The sequence below is a fragment of the Peromyscus leucopus genome, chromosome 8a (genome assembly GCF_004664715.2).
Source record: "Peromyscus leucopus breed LL Stock chromosome 8a, UCI_PerLeu_2.1, whole genome shotgun sequence".
NCBI lineage: Eukaryota > Metazoa > Chordata > Mammalia > Rodentia > Cricetidae > Peromyscus > Peromyscus leucopus.
The window spans coordinates 48,044,809-48,059,664 of record NC_051085.1 but is presented as its reverse complement, the minus strand read 5'-3'; the positions used below and the strand labels follow the sequence as shown (position 1 = coordinate 48,059,664).

Sequence of the window (14,856 nt, the reverse complement as noted above, 5' to 3'; positions counted from 1 at the left end):
CACTTGTACTTACGACTGGAGCTATGCATTTGAATTATTGCAAAAGATGATGAAATGAGTGAAAAAAGCAACTTAAAAAAATCTAAGTAGAGCATTTTTAGGAACCTTCAAAATAAATTGCTAAAAAGCTAAGTATAACCGAGACAACAGTTCAGACAGATGGTAATAACTTCTGAAACTCGAGGATTCTGGGCTCACAATGATTCGAGATGGCCTTCGAGCTCTTTACAGCACACTAGAGACAGAAGCTGTAGGCAGTGCTCTGAGTGCGGGCTCTACAAACAATGGTAGTAATCTTAGGAATGGCTCCCCGGGCTCCCCAGCAGAGGCCGGCCACCCAGGCCCTGGCGAGCAGACCATGTGCACGCACTGACTTCAAATGAGATGCGCAGTGTCTGTCTGTCTGTCTCCACCTGCAGGCTTGTTCCATCATTCTGTAAACAGTTGCCGCCACCAGCTAGAGCGGACGCCAGGCCCATCCCCCCTCAGCTGGGATCAATGTCAGGCCCACCCCCCCTCAGCTGGGATCAATCTCGCTCCTCCGCTTCCCTCAGCATCCTCCTACTGCTGTCCCCACCTGAGCTGTGGACCAAGAGCAGCCTTGTCCGTGAGGATTTTAAGTGCACCGAAGTGAACAAGTTAGTATGCACAACCCACGCAGGCATCTTAAAGCCTCCAGGTGAACAGTGCCATCTTTAGATGATACTTAGTGACTGTCAGTTGTATGAACTGTTCACGTTAACTTAAAAACAATTTGGTCTTAATGATCATAAAGCAGCATAAACACAGAGAACAATCTAGGCTGTGTTTACAGGGCTGCGGCTCCCACCTTTAGAAGGGTTCTTATGAGAGGAGAGAGGGGTAAGAAAATATCAGGTAGAAAGAGAGACCGAGCCGACGAGAAGAAAGACAGAAACACAGGATAGCTACAGGAGGGCCTGGATCAATACCGACAGCCTCGTTCTTTACTGAAAAGGGCTTTTTATAACATGCCAAGGGGAGGGGCAAAAGACCTCCCCCCTGCAAGATCAAAGCACACCGTACAGCCAAGTGTAGACCCTTCCAAACACCTGGTAACCACGCCCGTGATCAAATCACCCCATTATACAGCCCTGCTGGGTAAAGCAAGCCCAGATTCTCGGACCCTGAATAGTTTCTCACTAGGAAGCCTCTGTGGGCCCCTGCACAAGGCCCTTATTAAGACCAAATATTTGCTACTAAGGCTTATTATTAATGTGTAAATATGATAACAGGGGTTTGATTGTGTATCTTTGGAAAGTCTTTACTTTCATATATATGTATGTGTATATATATGTATATATACACATACATATATATGAAAATATTTTCCATGAAATAATGTCTGAAATTTCTTCAAAAATAATGAGGGAAAGGAAAAATGCAAGATACAGGACTGAAAAAAAAAAAAAAAAGAAATTGTTCAGGAGCTGATCACTGCAGCTGGTAGGTGGTCCATGAAGGTTCACTGTACCTTTCTACTTCGGTCTGTTTGAAATTTTTACATATAGCTACAATTAAAAAATACTGAAGTATGCCAAAATGTTTGGATAATATATAAACAACTCACAGGCATGGAAGTGTTATGAAACTCCATTAATATACTTCAAACAAACAAACAAACAAATCACTGAATGACCCACGGAAGAACAAAGATTCATTGACTCGCAAACTCCTAAACCAGGATGATGTCATTTCTTCTAAGCCCAGGGGAACATTCCAACCCAGTTCTTGGTACTCCAGCTGCTTCTGACCCTGCTCTGTTCCCGACTGGAGGCTTCAGGAGTCACACCAGAGACCAGCTACAGCAATAGCTGTAGAATGCATCAGAAGAGGAATGCGGCCAGCCCTAACTGACCCTGCCGTGTGGAAATCGTTTGACTTCCCATCTGGGTGGACACCAGTGAGGTCAGGATGACAGGCCAACCTGGCTATAGGCCAAAGGGGTGAATGGTCCAATGGGCTATGTGCATCCGCATGTCCAGGAAATGACAGCTTCTATCTGGCTTTCTGATTCACCTACTAGACAGATTCTTTTTTCTTTCAACAATCTTTCAACCGATTGAGATACTCCAGGTATAAAAGGATGATCCTCCAGCTCGCTCTTCTGAAGCTCCCTGATCCAATTAAATACAGCAATGATTGTACTGGATATAATCAATTAAGTTTTAAGAAGGAATTAAGGATTTCAATCTGGTATCAAAGTGAACACAGCAGGACCAACAGAGACAAACTCAAGAAGCAGCAGCAGCAGCAAAGGAACCCGCCACCCGGGCGTGGTGAACACCCAAGAGTTTCACGTTGCCAAATCAATACAAGGCCCCAGGCACAGCCTACATAGCTCCCTACTGACTTGGCCCATGGACAATTTCTGTGCCTCAGCAGGCACTGGCCAGACATGAACAACCAAGGGTAATACCTTTCCTCAGAGCTCTGAAGGACAGGACCACTCCTTTGTTCAGGTCTCTGTCACCTTCCTGTGGACTTCACTGCCCACCATATTTCACACTGTGTATTACATACCGGCCTCTTACACGTGCATTCCCTTTCAGCCCCTCTCTCCTCATTCACCGTTGTTAACCGGCCATCTCTTCCAAGGGAGAAAGTCCTGAGGGCAGGGACTTTATTGTATTTTATGTGCATTCATTGGTTTTTTGCCTGCATGTGTGTCTGTGGGGGTGGGGGGTGTTCAGATCCCTGGAATTGGAATTACAGACAGGAGTGAGCTGTGATGTGGGTGCTGGGAATTGAACCCAGATCCTCTGGAAGAACAGCCAGCACTCTTAACTGATGAGCCAACTTTCCAGTCCCCTGTGGACAGCAGTTTGAAAAATTGTTTTCTTAAATGCTATATTCCTTACATTTCAACATTCTTTGGCCCAGTAAGTGCTTGATGAAACCCCTGAAAGAGGAAAATAGCATAATGACGACCACCATGTGCTTTTCTGTGAACTCGGTGTATGGTTCTGCTCTACGTACAAAGAACGGTATTAAGAGACCAGCCTGGCCAGGAACTCACTACAGTAGAAGGTGACCTTGAACTTCTGATCTCCTTGACTCTACAGCCCAAATTAACGTTAGGACTACACTAGACTCGACAACTTGTGGTTCTTAGTTGGGTGTGTAGATTCTATGTTATATTCTATGTTTATAATAGTATGAAACACCACAACCCAATCCTAACAATCATTTCTCACTATAAAGTCAGATACATTGGTAAGCCCACAGGGGAAACTTCACTTAGTTCTTGAGATCACTTGGTAAAGAAAATACTTTAGGAATGTTGCTTTCCATCTTTAAGGCGGGTAGCAGCTATACTTCTCCTCCTCCCCTCCTCCTCTCCTCCTCCCCCCCCTCCTCTCTTCCTCCTCCTCCCCCCCCCCCCCCCCCCCCCCCCTCCCTCCCCCCCCCCCCCTCCTCCCCCCCTCCTCCCCCCCTCCTCTCCCCCCTCCCCCAGCCTTCTCTTCAACCGACATCAGCCCACTATCCTAAAGATGTGACAAAGCAGTCTTTCTAGTCTGGGAGTCTAAAGTCCCTAAACCTAGACAGAAAACACCTGTGAGGGTCCTGCAAGAGAGAGAGAGAGAGAGAGAGAGAGAGAGAGAGAGAGAGAGAGAGAGAGCCCAAAGCCTTCTCTCTGCCTCCTCCTGAAACTCCTGGAGGCTGGCAAAGGCCGCTGAGGCTTACGGGCAAAGGCAGTGGAGAACAGTCAGATCACCGCAAACTCACAGCTGGCCTCCAGCACCCAAACATATTGACAACTGGTGGACAGCTCCTTCCTGCACGGGGACAGAGAGAATCAAGCCATGCGGGGATCTGCACCCCACACAGCATGGAACCAGCAAATAGCTCCCTGGTCCTCACTAAAGGAGGGCAGGTGGACGGAGCGTCTCACTTAAGGAGTGTAGCGGTCCTACTTTCAAGGCCAGCTGTGAGCACCCCGAATGTAAAGACCTTCACCCCTAGGTTATGATCAACCTGGGCGCTGAACAGATTATAGTCAACTTTCCCAGTGAGAGGGAGACAAAATCTGTTGTACATTTTTATAGAAAAGTAGTTTTCTTTATCAATATATTTCTTTACTTTGCCCATCTGGCTTGTGCAGATTCGTACCTGAATCCGCTCCATTCTGTGTACTGTGCAGAGGAGGAGAGGGGGCCTGTGGTCCTTTCCTGCAGCGCACTAACTAGACTCACCGGGATCAGAACCCAGGCTCCTCGTCTCTGTGCTACCCTGCCACTGCCTACTAGGCACACGATTACTGCATTCTGAAGACATTCAATCTTTTTCTGTTTTTCCCCCAAATACAAAATTCAAAGGAACTCTCAAACCAAAAGAGTTTTTATGACATGGCTACAATTGCTACAGAGGACAGCAGCCACCTCAAAGTTCATTCCGTGCATTCAATGCCCCTCAGACAACAGCACTATGTGAAAGCACAATTCACTGAGAAACAACACTAAAGTAGTATGGGGTCGTTAGTATTTGTGATGGTTTGTGTTGTCAATGTGGCAGGATCTAGAATCAGCTAGGAGACAAGTCTCCCAGCATACCTGTGGGACGCCTTTGGGTGTGCCTGCGAGGGTTATCTTGACAGGTGGGAAGACCTGCCCACTGTGGGAGGCACCATTCCCTAGGCTGGGATCTAGGATTGTATAGAAAAGAGAAAGCTGCACAGGCATTCATTTCTCTCTCTACTTCATAATTATAGACGGAATGTGACCAACTGCTTCCAGTTCCTGCAGCTTTGACTCTGCTGTCATGATGGATTGTACCCTTGAACTGTGAGCTGAAATAAATCTTGAATTGCTCTTGTCAAGGCATCTCATCAGAGCAACAGAAAAAGAAACTAAGTATTTGTGAGTCTGTGTATCACTGTAACATTATACACTTATGAATAACAGTATCAAAGATGAAAGACAATATGGCCTGTAAATAATGACTCAAAGATCTGAAAACCCACTGGCTGAGAACCCTTTCCCTAGAGAATAAGTTCTAAGTACTACAAACCAAGTTCAACAAATAAACACAGCAAGCACTCTCAGGAAACTGTGGAAATCAAAAGGAGAACTAACTTTAACCATTCCTAAACACCATGTCCTTGCCCACAGGGATTGGGAACGAGCCAGGGCGTTGGACTATTTGTCTGCCACGTGCTCCGTACTGGCTCCTAGAAGCGGCCTAGTATGACAAGTCCTGCAGAAAATTTTAGAGTCCAACCAGGGAAACTAGACATCGTGCCTTCTCTGAAATTCACTTTCTGTCCTGAAGGAAGGACACTCTACTGAGGAGCACTCACTTTAAATGAGACCTCGGCTCCAGCACATCTCGTTCCCGAACGCTACTCTCTCACCTAGAGTAGAGAAGCAAGTCTGTGACTCTTGTGAGTACTGCCTCTGCAGGTAATAGATACTCTAGGACTCAATGTTCAGATATTAAAAATGAGTTAGAAAGACTGAGTCAAGAGACCTAACGTCCTTAAATACTATATTTATAATGTCTAAAATAAGCAAGAAGGGCAAAAACATCATGGTTTGAGAGACCGTGAGAAAAAAAAAAAAGAAAAAGAAATACCAACTGGCAAGTTGTGAAACACACACAGTGTACAATTTTGAAAGCTTGGCAGTAACTCTTTTTTCACCCAGATGCTCACACCAACATCCCCAAAGATGAGATTTACACAGCTCGTGCACATATCCCACTCTCTTTCCTTTCCAGTGTGCTCCCAGGATACTCTGATTTGGCTTTCACTCCAGCAGGCAGAACACGCTAATGCTTGAGCCACTACCATACTGGAACAGTGAAGTGTAATAAAATTTTCAGGCAAAAAGCATACAATCACATGGCCTGTGAGACACACTGCTGTGTCAGCACAAAGGAAAAGCTCTGGAAACCGCCAAAAGGGAGTAAACGCAGAAAAACCCTGGGAGAAATACACACGCTAAGCAGAATTTCACCCTGTATCCACGGAACAATGACTGAACTGCACTTAGGCCTAATGGAGTCTGAGAGTGACAAGCTGAGGCTGCAGAAGGATCCCAGTAAGGAGAGAGAGACGGGACAGCAGAAGTGACTTCCACAGGTGTGGCCCAGGGGAAGGAGGGAGGGACTCCTCCTGAGATCCGAGGCCATGTCTGGGCTGTCTGGTACAGCAGGAAGACATGAATGAACACGGGAAGAGGTCGTGACTGCAAGGATGGGGTGACCCAGGGAACCAGACAGACAAACTCTGCCCGAGAAACACAACTTTAGTGTAACGGTCAGAATTTCCTCGGATTAAACTCCAAGGAAAAGAATAAAATAACAAACCATACTGGAAAACACAGCACCACAGAGGAGGATGGGCAGAAAGGCACCGAGTTCGATGTCTGTTTTCAGACTCAACAGGCGAAAAACTGGAGACACGAGTGACCACACGGATTGAAGCTGAACCAAACAGGACTTCCAACACTGGAACACATGCCGGTCATCATCAGGGTCCCCAGCTAAGCATATAACCCACACTGACACCGCAGTGGCCGTCAGAACAGTGAAGACAGGGTCTTGACAATGAGCAGAAGGAAGGGCTGGGCATTTACAGAACATCGGTAGCCAATGGCTGCTCAGCGACCCTGGAAGCTGAGGAATGACAGGGTCACTGTACTGAGCACAGCACTGTCAGCCTAGAACGCCCGCCTAGAACGCCCGTCATCTTTGATGGACTGGGAAAATGCATTTCATAAATGACCAAGTTATCAACAACAAATCTGCATTAGTGGGAACCCCAATTTACCCCAAGCAGAAAAACTACCCCGAGAAAGGGTGAAGCTGGGTGTGGTGGGGACGCCTTTAATCCCAGCCTCCAGAATACACGCAAAGGACTGAAAGATAAGAAAATAGAGTATACAAACACAGGGCCAATGGTACATCTAGATACCCATTAACTCTATTCCACAGTGAAAACACCTCATTTGTACTTTATTCAATACTAAGTAATTAACTGATTGTACTGGGAAATTGACTGCAGCTTATATATCCTTAGGTCATTTTTAAAGTCAGAAAGTATGATATCGAGTAATTTCAGACTTTAACTTAGAAACATCAATAGACTAACGTTCTCTACTTGGGGAGAAGAGACATATAACACAAACTCTCCAAAAAGCTACGACTGGGAAAGGCAGGGTTGGCATCCCAAACCCTGAGAACTGATAGCCCTCACTCAGGCTGGAAGACGGTAGCCAGGAATGGGTGAATATCAGGAAACATCAACAGGGGCAGACGGAAACCTTAGTACAAGACAGCTCAGATCAAAAGACAAAACCCATTGAGTGGTGGTGGCGGCACACCCCTTTAATTCCAGCACTAAGGAAGCAGAGGCAGGCGGATCTCCGTGAGTTCAAGGCCAGCCTGGTCTATAGAGCAAGTTCCAGAGCTTGTAGCCAGGCTTCATAGAGAAACTCTGTCTCAAAAAACCAAATAAATAAAAATAAAAATAAAATTCAACCAATATTTGCAATATAAAAGCTAATGAAGTCAGATTAACAGTGGAAAAAATAGTTAAGGAAAAAAAACCCGCATCACTAAGCAATAGAGGATCACTTCATAAAGACGCAAAAGTGTAATCGCCTGAAAGATACTATTAAGCTTTGAGAAACTGTTTAAGCTCACCATTTTATTTATTCTTTTGTTTTATTTTTTAAGTTCACTTTCATAATTTTTAGTACTTCATACCTAAGCATGCTGTATTTATAACATTTCTATCCTTCCCTGCCTTCTCTCTCTCTAGCCCATCCACTCTGACTGATTTAGATCTCTTCTTCTATGATTATTATTGTTACTCATGGGAGCCCAGGAGCCTGTGCGCACACACACACCTGAGTACATTCTGTTGCATATGTACATGTCTTTAGAGCTGACCACTCGAGTGAGCTCGGGAACCTGTCAAGGCTCTTGTCCCTAGAGAGCCTTGATTCTCCATCCCTCAGCAGCCACTGAATGCCTGGAACTCTTCCCTGTGGGTGGGGCCTGATGAATTCCCATCTGCAGTGGTATGCTGACTGGTGTGGTCATTACGCAGGCTGTTTGGGCAATCAACATACTGAGATGTCTGGGTAAGGCTTCCTATATGGTCCAGAAGACCCTGAATCACAGCAGGCTCCCTGGTCCTCTGGCTCTTTAAAATCTTTCTATCTCCTCTTCTGCAACAGCCCACCATTCTAGTATTTCCACCAACTACAAGACTATAAATCAGTAAGGATAGATGTAAACAGCATATTTAACAAGTTCAATCTAATGGACATTCACTAACTACATACATATAGAATTGATAGACCCTTTCTGCACACAGAAAACACACTGACCAAATTGCTTCCTAAGTATGAGCTTAGTCTCAACAAATTTCTAGCTACAGTACTGGTTATAGCTGTGGAATAATCCTTCCGTACACTGTGTGAATATACATCGTTATGGTTGGTTTAATAAACAAGCTGACTAGCCAACAGCTGAACAGGATTAAGTTGGGTGGGAAAGCCAAACTGAGAATGATGGGATGAGAAAGGGCGGAGTCAGAAGAGTCACTAGTGAGCCAAAGAATGAGTCGGACATACAAAATGGGATAGAGGTAAAAGCAATGGGCCTTGCAGCAGCACACAGATTAATAGAAAGAAATGAGTTAATTTAAATGTAAGAATTAGCTAGTAACAAGCCTGAACTACTGGTCTAGCATTTATAATTTATATTAAGTCTCCAAGTCAGTTATTTGGGAAGCAGCTGCAGGACAGGAAAACTCTGCCTACGAGTTATCAATGAGATTCCCTAATCAACGCTTTCAAATGAGAAATAATCAACCAAAAGATAACAGGGCAATCTTAAACTTTTGGAAGCTAAGCACAATGCTGACAACTCATGAGTTAAAGACTACTCTTGGAAGTCTCAAAGTGTGAGGCTGGGTCCAGCTTTTTAACACCCTAAGAATCATTTTTTTCATGTAATCATGAGTAGATCCACTGTATTTCAAAACATTACTAATACCTAAATTGCGGGTATAATTTTTGCATCGTGCATGTATACTTTTAAAGAGGAGGTTGCTACTATAGCTTTAATAAGCTATAATGTATGAATCACCGTGTCACTAGACCATCACTGACTCCAGGGGCCCAGAGCACCCTGAAGGAGGCAGCCACCAGCTATGGAAGCACACGTAATTGGCAGCTGGGAAGGTTGACAGGACCCTGTACCAGGAGATGACCCGAGAAGTTTCTGAGAAGTGATGCTCTGGGCTAAGTCCTCACGTGCACAGAGAAGGCACACAGGAAGGAAGGAACAGCAGATGCACCACATCAGGGCTTTCTTGACAGGGTCTCACAAAGCCTAGACTGGCCTTGAACTTAGGTCCTCCAGTCTCTCCTTCCCTAGAGCTAGGATTACGGTGGGCACCTCTACATCCTGCTAAAAGCTACCAAGTTTTAAGCACTTAAAGCCAAGCTATTATTTCATTTTCAGATGATTGATATAAAGGCAAAACACTAAAATCAGTCTTTGCAAAACTGTTACACTTTCCATCTCTTTCTCCTTTACCCGAAATCATTTGTGTGTCTATTGTTACAGACTCTCTCCCTGACCACACACACACAGACACTTATGACATATAAAATACGGCCACACAGAAGAGGTTAGGAAGCATCTCCTACACTGCTCTTTAAAACTCTACAAGTCAGCTAGAGACGGTGGCACCTGCGGTCATCTCAGCACTCAAGACGCAGAGGCCTGCAACCTCTGGGAATTTAACTTGGTCTCCAGAGCAAGCTCCAGACCAGGGAGGGCTATGTAGTGTCAAAAATACATCCCCCCCCAAAAAAAAACCATTAAAAAGTCTTGTGTGTGCACACACACATGGGCATGCATTTGTGTATGTGGTCACACAGGTTGCCTTCCTTGCTGTCCATCTTAGTTTTTTGGCTCACTGACTCAGGCCGGCCGCCGGCCAAGGAGGCTTTCCCAGTGGTCTAACTACAGGTGCGAGCACTTGGATTTTTTTTTTTTAAACTTGGGTTCTAGAACCCAGGTCCCCATGCATGTGCACTTTACCGGCCAAGCCAATCTCAGCCCCTCGGCTTTAATTCTTAAGACTCTTCAGGTAGGATCTCTATTATTCAAATAAAAAAGATTCTGCTTAGAAGAGACTGCAAGGTTGCTCTCTTAAACTGTTCCCAGGGATGTAGTCCAGGGAAGAGCCTCACCTCCTCCCCAGATCTCTCATATTCCACACTCACTGAATTCAACCAAAAGCTGTATAACACACATGTATAAAGTCAGGCACGGGATCTGGAAAGTGAAGTGGGAAAGGGAGGCATCAGGCACTCCAGAATGTTATTACTCCTATAAAGTGACCATGTAAGCGAAAAAGGATCAAATCAATTAGCCAAGATTAATTCCGGTATGGAGCTTACAGCTAATCAACTCCCACTAATTATTTTATGTTCATTTTGACATAATAAAGACTTGATCTTTGAAGTGAGCTCATGTTTACTCCAATTCATGCAGGATTGTGTCAGAGCATGATCTGAGGAGACATCTAACAGAGGTCAGACAGAAACTCCTACACAGTCACTGTGCTGTAAAGGACACTATTGGACTCTCTCTCAGTGGAGCACTCAAGCCGAGTCCAGCATTCTACTGAGGAAAGATGAGAAACAAAACCCAGATGAACCCTCTAAGATGTAGGTACTGATTATCTGTCTTTAGCAATGAAGAACTGCCCAATTAAAGTTCTAAAAGATTTCTTTTTTCTATTATGACTCTACCAAGAGCTCTTAAAGGTCATGAGATTCAGGATGACCAGAGAGACAGCCCAGGGGTTAAAAGCACTGTCTGCTCTTCCAGAGGACCAGGATTCGGTTCCCAGCACCCACACGGCAGCTTACAACTGTTGGTTAACACCCGTTCCAGGGGATCCAATGCTCTCTTCTAACCTCCTTAGGCACCAGGAATGCATGTGGTACACAGATACACATGTGAACAACACACCCGCACACATCAAATCATTTTAAAAAATCATGCAGCTTCAGAAGTAAGTGAAGATTCAAGGAAATACATTAAAAACAATGAAGATGAAAACTATCTGAAGAGAATACCAGTCCCCCTTTCCATTCTATGGCAATCCCAGCACTACCTCAAATGTCCAGACGATGCATTTATTTCCTGACACCTAGCTCTTACAGCAAAAGCCTGAGGACCACTTGAGCTTAAAACGTCATTAATAGTCCATCATCATGACTACTAAGTACATCTGACCACCTACACCATTAAAGGAAGGAAAGAAAAAAAGCGAACTGTTGGGCTGTAGGAAAAGGAAGGGGTGTGTCCTGGGGCTGGGACAAGCAGCAATGACCACTTGACTCTGGAAACAACTGGAAGACGAGGCTTTGGTTTGCCACAAGAACCATCTGGGAATAGGAAAGCCAGAAAGCTGCAGGAGGCTTCCCTTCGAATCACAGCTTCCCAGCCAGCCCCTTTCCTCAGGCAGCAGTGGTCGGTAGGTCACCCAGTCCACATGGGAATGCGCACCACCAGGAACTGTGATTACCAAGTGGGGAGGGGCAGCCGTGGCCAGGAGAAGTGGAATTTGCCTTCGGAGAAGGAGATAACAAAGTAGAAAATGCTCCCACAGGGTGTGAGACTTGTGTTCAATGAGGTCACAGGCTACTCGATTTCAGTACAGGGATGAAGGACTGACTGCTTTTCCCACTGGAAGAGTTAAGTTCGAGCTTCATCGTGAAATAAGCTTTTCATTGAGCATGTATATGTACATATTAGTTGCTAAGCTAAAATAGGCATGCGGTCGTCAGACTGGTAAAAACTGACCCCTACAAAATAGGGTTTATGTCACAGACCACTATCAAGGCTGCAAGGTAACTATGTAATTGGATTTGCAATTTCTGAAATGTTTGGCAACAAACCTCAAAATCAAATTTCCTTAGAAATCTTTGGTTTGAATTAGGTTTTATTTCCAACAACGTGGTCACAAAATCAGTATGTTAAAAAGGTGGCCAGTCGGCTCATGTCTAATAAAACCAAGCAACAACACAGCCCAGATATACTAACAAGGCAATTATTCCAACAGCAGCAGTAGCCAGTTCCCTGGAGAAGCTTCCTTTCTGTATAAACACTCCACCTAGACAGATTCAGAGAACTGAATTTATCTCGGCCCCCAACTTCAACAGACTAAGTGTTATCAGGCACTTCTGATCTTTCAAACTCCTTAACATTTTTCTATATAATCCTTCCATAAACTCCCACCTTGAAAAAAAAAAAGTTTTCATCAACCCAGAAGTAGCTTAGATATTTCAAAAATAAATATGGAAAGACATGCTGATGTTTGACATAATCAAAACTCTGCGTATAAGTTAATCCCACACATCACAGATCCATCAGGGGTTCACCTATGGTGCTTCTCTCCCCAGGTCCTCATTTCCAAGGTTCTGGCTTTTCCCGATGGCTATTTCATCCCCCAAGTAACTACTGAAACCATACAAGAAAAAGGAAGCGAGGAAACACATTTTTGCAGACTCAGATAGCAAAAAAAAAAAACCGGACTGCCAATTTCACAAACAGTAACATAAAATAAGCAAACCAAGACTCCTGGCCATTTACCAAGCAGGAACCAAAGTTCCACTAAGCAATTCGGGCCTTGGCCTTTTGTTTTTGTTTTTGTTTTTCTTCGGCAAGCAAACACGTCATCTAAAAGCACAGTCATTTCCCCTCTTGATACTTTATTCACTCCGAAAAACGTCCCATTCAAACCGAAAAGACAGCAAAACAGAAGGAAAAAATGAGAGACTTGAAGGCAGTGGGCGCGGAGCGCGGCTCCCGGAGGCTGCAGCGTCCTCCCCGCCGGGCTCGGCCCCCTCGCGCGCGCGGGGCCGCGGTCCGGAGGAGGGAGAGAGGCAGGCGGCGTGCGGCAGCCTCGGGGCGGGGGCCGCGGCTCCGGGGCTGCGGGAACTTTCCGTCCCGGGGCGGCCGCCTCGGCCAGCTCAGGTGCAAACTTTGCAAAGCCGCCTCCCGGGAGGACCCCGATCCCCCCGGCGCTCCTCCGCTCCGGTGCCCGAGGCGGCGGCCCGGGGCCGCGGAGACTCGCGAGCGACCCTCCCGGGGCTCTTCGGCCTCCCTCGGCCGCCGCAGAGCCGAACGGCCGAGCCGGCCTGCGCCGCGCGCCCCCTCACCTTGGTGGCCATGGCGGGCGGTTCCCGGGCCCCGGTGGGCCGGCTGGTCTCCGGCGCCGCGGAGCTTCGGCCCTAGCGGGAGGAGGGAGGACGGCTTCGGCTGTGGCTGGCGGCTGCGGCCCGGCGCGGCGCGGCTCTGCGCGGAGGCTCCGTCGTCTCCGCCTTTGCTCTCGGCGCTCGGGCCCCCGCGGCTCGGCGACTCCCGCCGCCGCCCGCGCCTGCAGTTCCTGAAAGTCCCCGGCTGCGCGGCCCCCGCCCCCGCCGGCCAAGCCTCCCATGGACCGCGGCGTGCGCGGCGCGGCCGGCGGAAGCGCGCCTGGGCCTCGGCCGGAGTCCGGCCTCCTCGCCCGCCCCGGCCTCCGCCCCGACCCCGCCGCCCGCGGCCCTGGGCTACGGGAGGCCACGGCTGGAGCGGCGGCCGCGGGGGTCGGGCGAGCCGGCGGGCGAGCGGGCGGGCGGGCGGGCGAGCGCCGGGGTCGCGGCCTGGTCCGCGTCGAGCCGTTCGCGGGGCCGGGGCTGGCTGCGTGCGGGAGGAGGACGGCGATGGCTCTGCCCTGACCCGAGCCACCCGCCTGGGATCCCTGGCCCACGGCGGGGCGGCGGAGGGGTCGGGGTGCTTGGGGGGCTCACTACCGCCAGTGCTGCATAGACAAGGCAGCCCGGGCCGAGCCATGACTTCCTGCTCCCGGGCTGGGAGAGCCTGCGTCCTCCATGGAGTTTCCCCCAGGCTGGGATCTGGCCTGGGCTTCTGGGCCTGGATGCTTGGGGGCTCCATTCAGAGATGACCCCCTTCTGTCCTTCGGATCATTTTTTTTTTTTTTTTTAATGCCTCAGAGGTTTGAGGGCACAACAGGTTTCCATCAGTGGAAAGAGAAGTCGAAGTTATAACATCTTTAATTCAGAGGAGTTTGTCCAGAGTTGAGTCTCTATGGGTTTTATGAATAAACGGATGACTTAAATGGAGCAGCGAGATTTTTCACAAAAGATGCAACTGGAAGATTTGCCTTAATTGTATTTTTATTAGGGCTATATCTTCTAGACAGATAAGACTCTATAACCCCAGGAAGTTGGTATTTAAATTTAATGTCAATGTTGTGGCTTCTTGGACTGGGGGTGGTAGAATGAATGACGAGTATGTATGAGCCCTGAGGTTTGTCTCCCAGCACTGGGGGGAAATTTTTTTTAACTCCCCAGAGTTTGCTAGTTAGAGCCGATAATGGTATTTAAGTGATACTATAGATTTTTCTGTGAATGTGTGTGTTGTTTGTCAATGTTTTAGTCCCTGTATATCTTAATTAGTTGTGTGTGTGTGTGTGTGTGTGTGTGTTGAGCTTATGGTCAATGTTATAGTCAACCATGGTAATATTCTTAATTAGTCGTGTGTGTGTGTGTGTGTGTGTGTGTGTGTGTGTGTGTGTGTGTGTGTGTGTACTGCTGGCTACTTATGTCAAGTTAACAAAGGCTAGAGTCATTTTGGAAGGGGAACCTCACTTGAAAAAAGTGCCCCCACCAGATTGGTCTTCAGAAAGTCTGTGGTGCATTATCTTGATTGATGAAAGACGTGGGAAGGCCCAGCTTACTTGGTGGTGGACCATCTGGGCTGGTGGCCCTAGTCCCTGTAAGAAAGCAGGCTTAGCAA

General features: G+C 47.1%; 1 protein-coding gene across 2 annotated transcripts in view; it reads right to left on the bottom strand.

Moving 5' to 3' along the window:
- Window positions 1-13,443, bottom strand: part of Snx9 (sorting nexin 9) — an 83,723-nt gene extending 70,280 nt beyond the window's left edge. For both annotated transcript variants that reach the window (XM_028888621.2, XM_028888622.2), the window contains exon 1: window positions 13,218-13,443. In XM_028888621.2, coding sequence (XP_028744454.1) covers window positions 13,218-13,229 — 12 coding nt within the window. In that variant the 5' untranslated portion in view covers window positions 13,230-13,443. The remainder of the gene's footprint in view (window positions 1-13,217) is intronic.
- Between the last annotated feature and the right edge of the window lie 1,413 nt (window positions 13,444-14,856).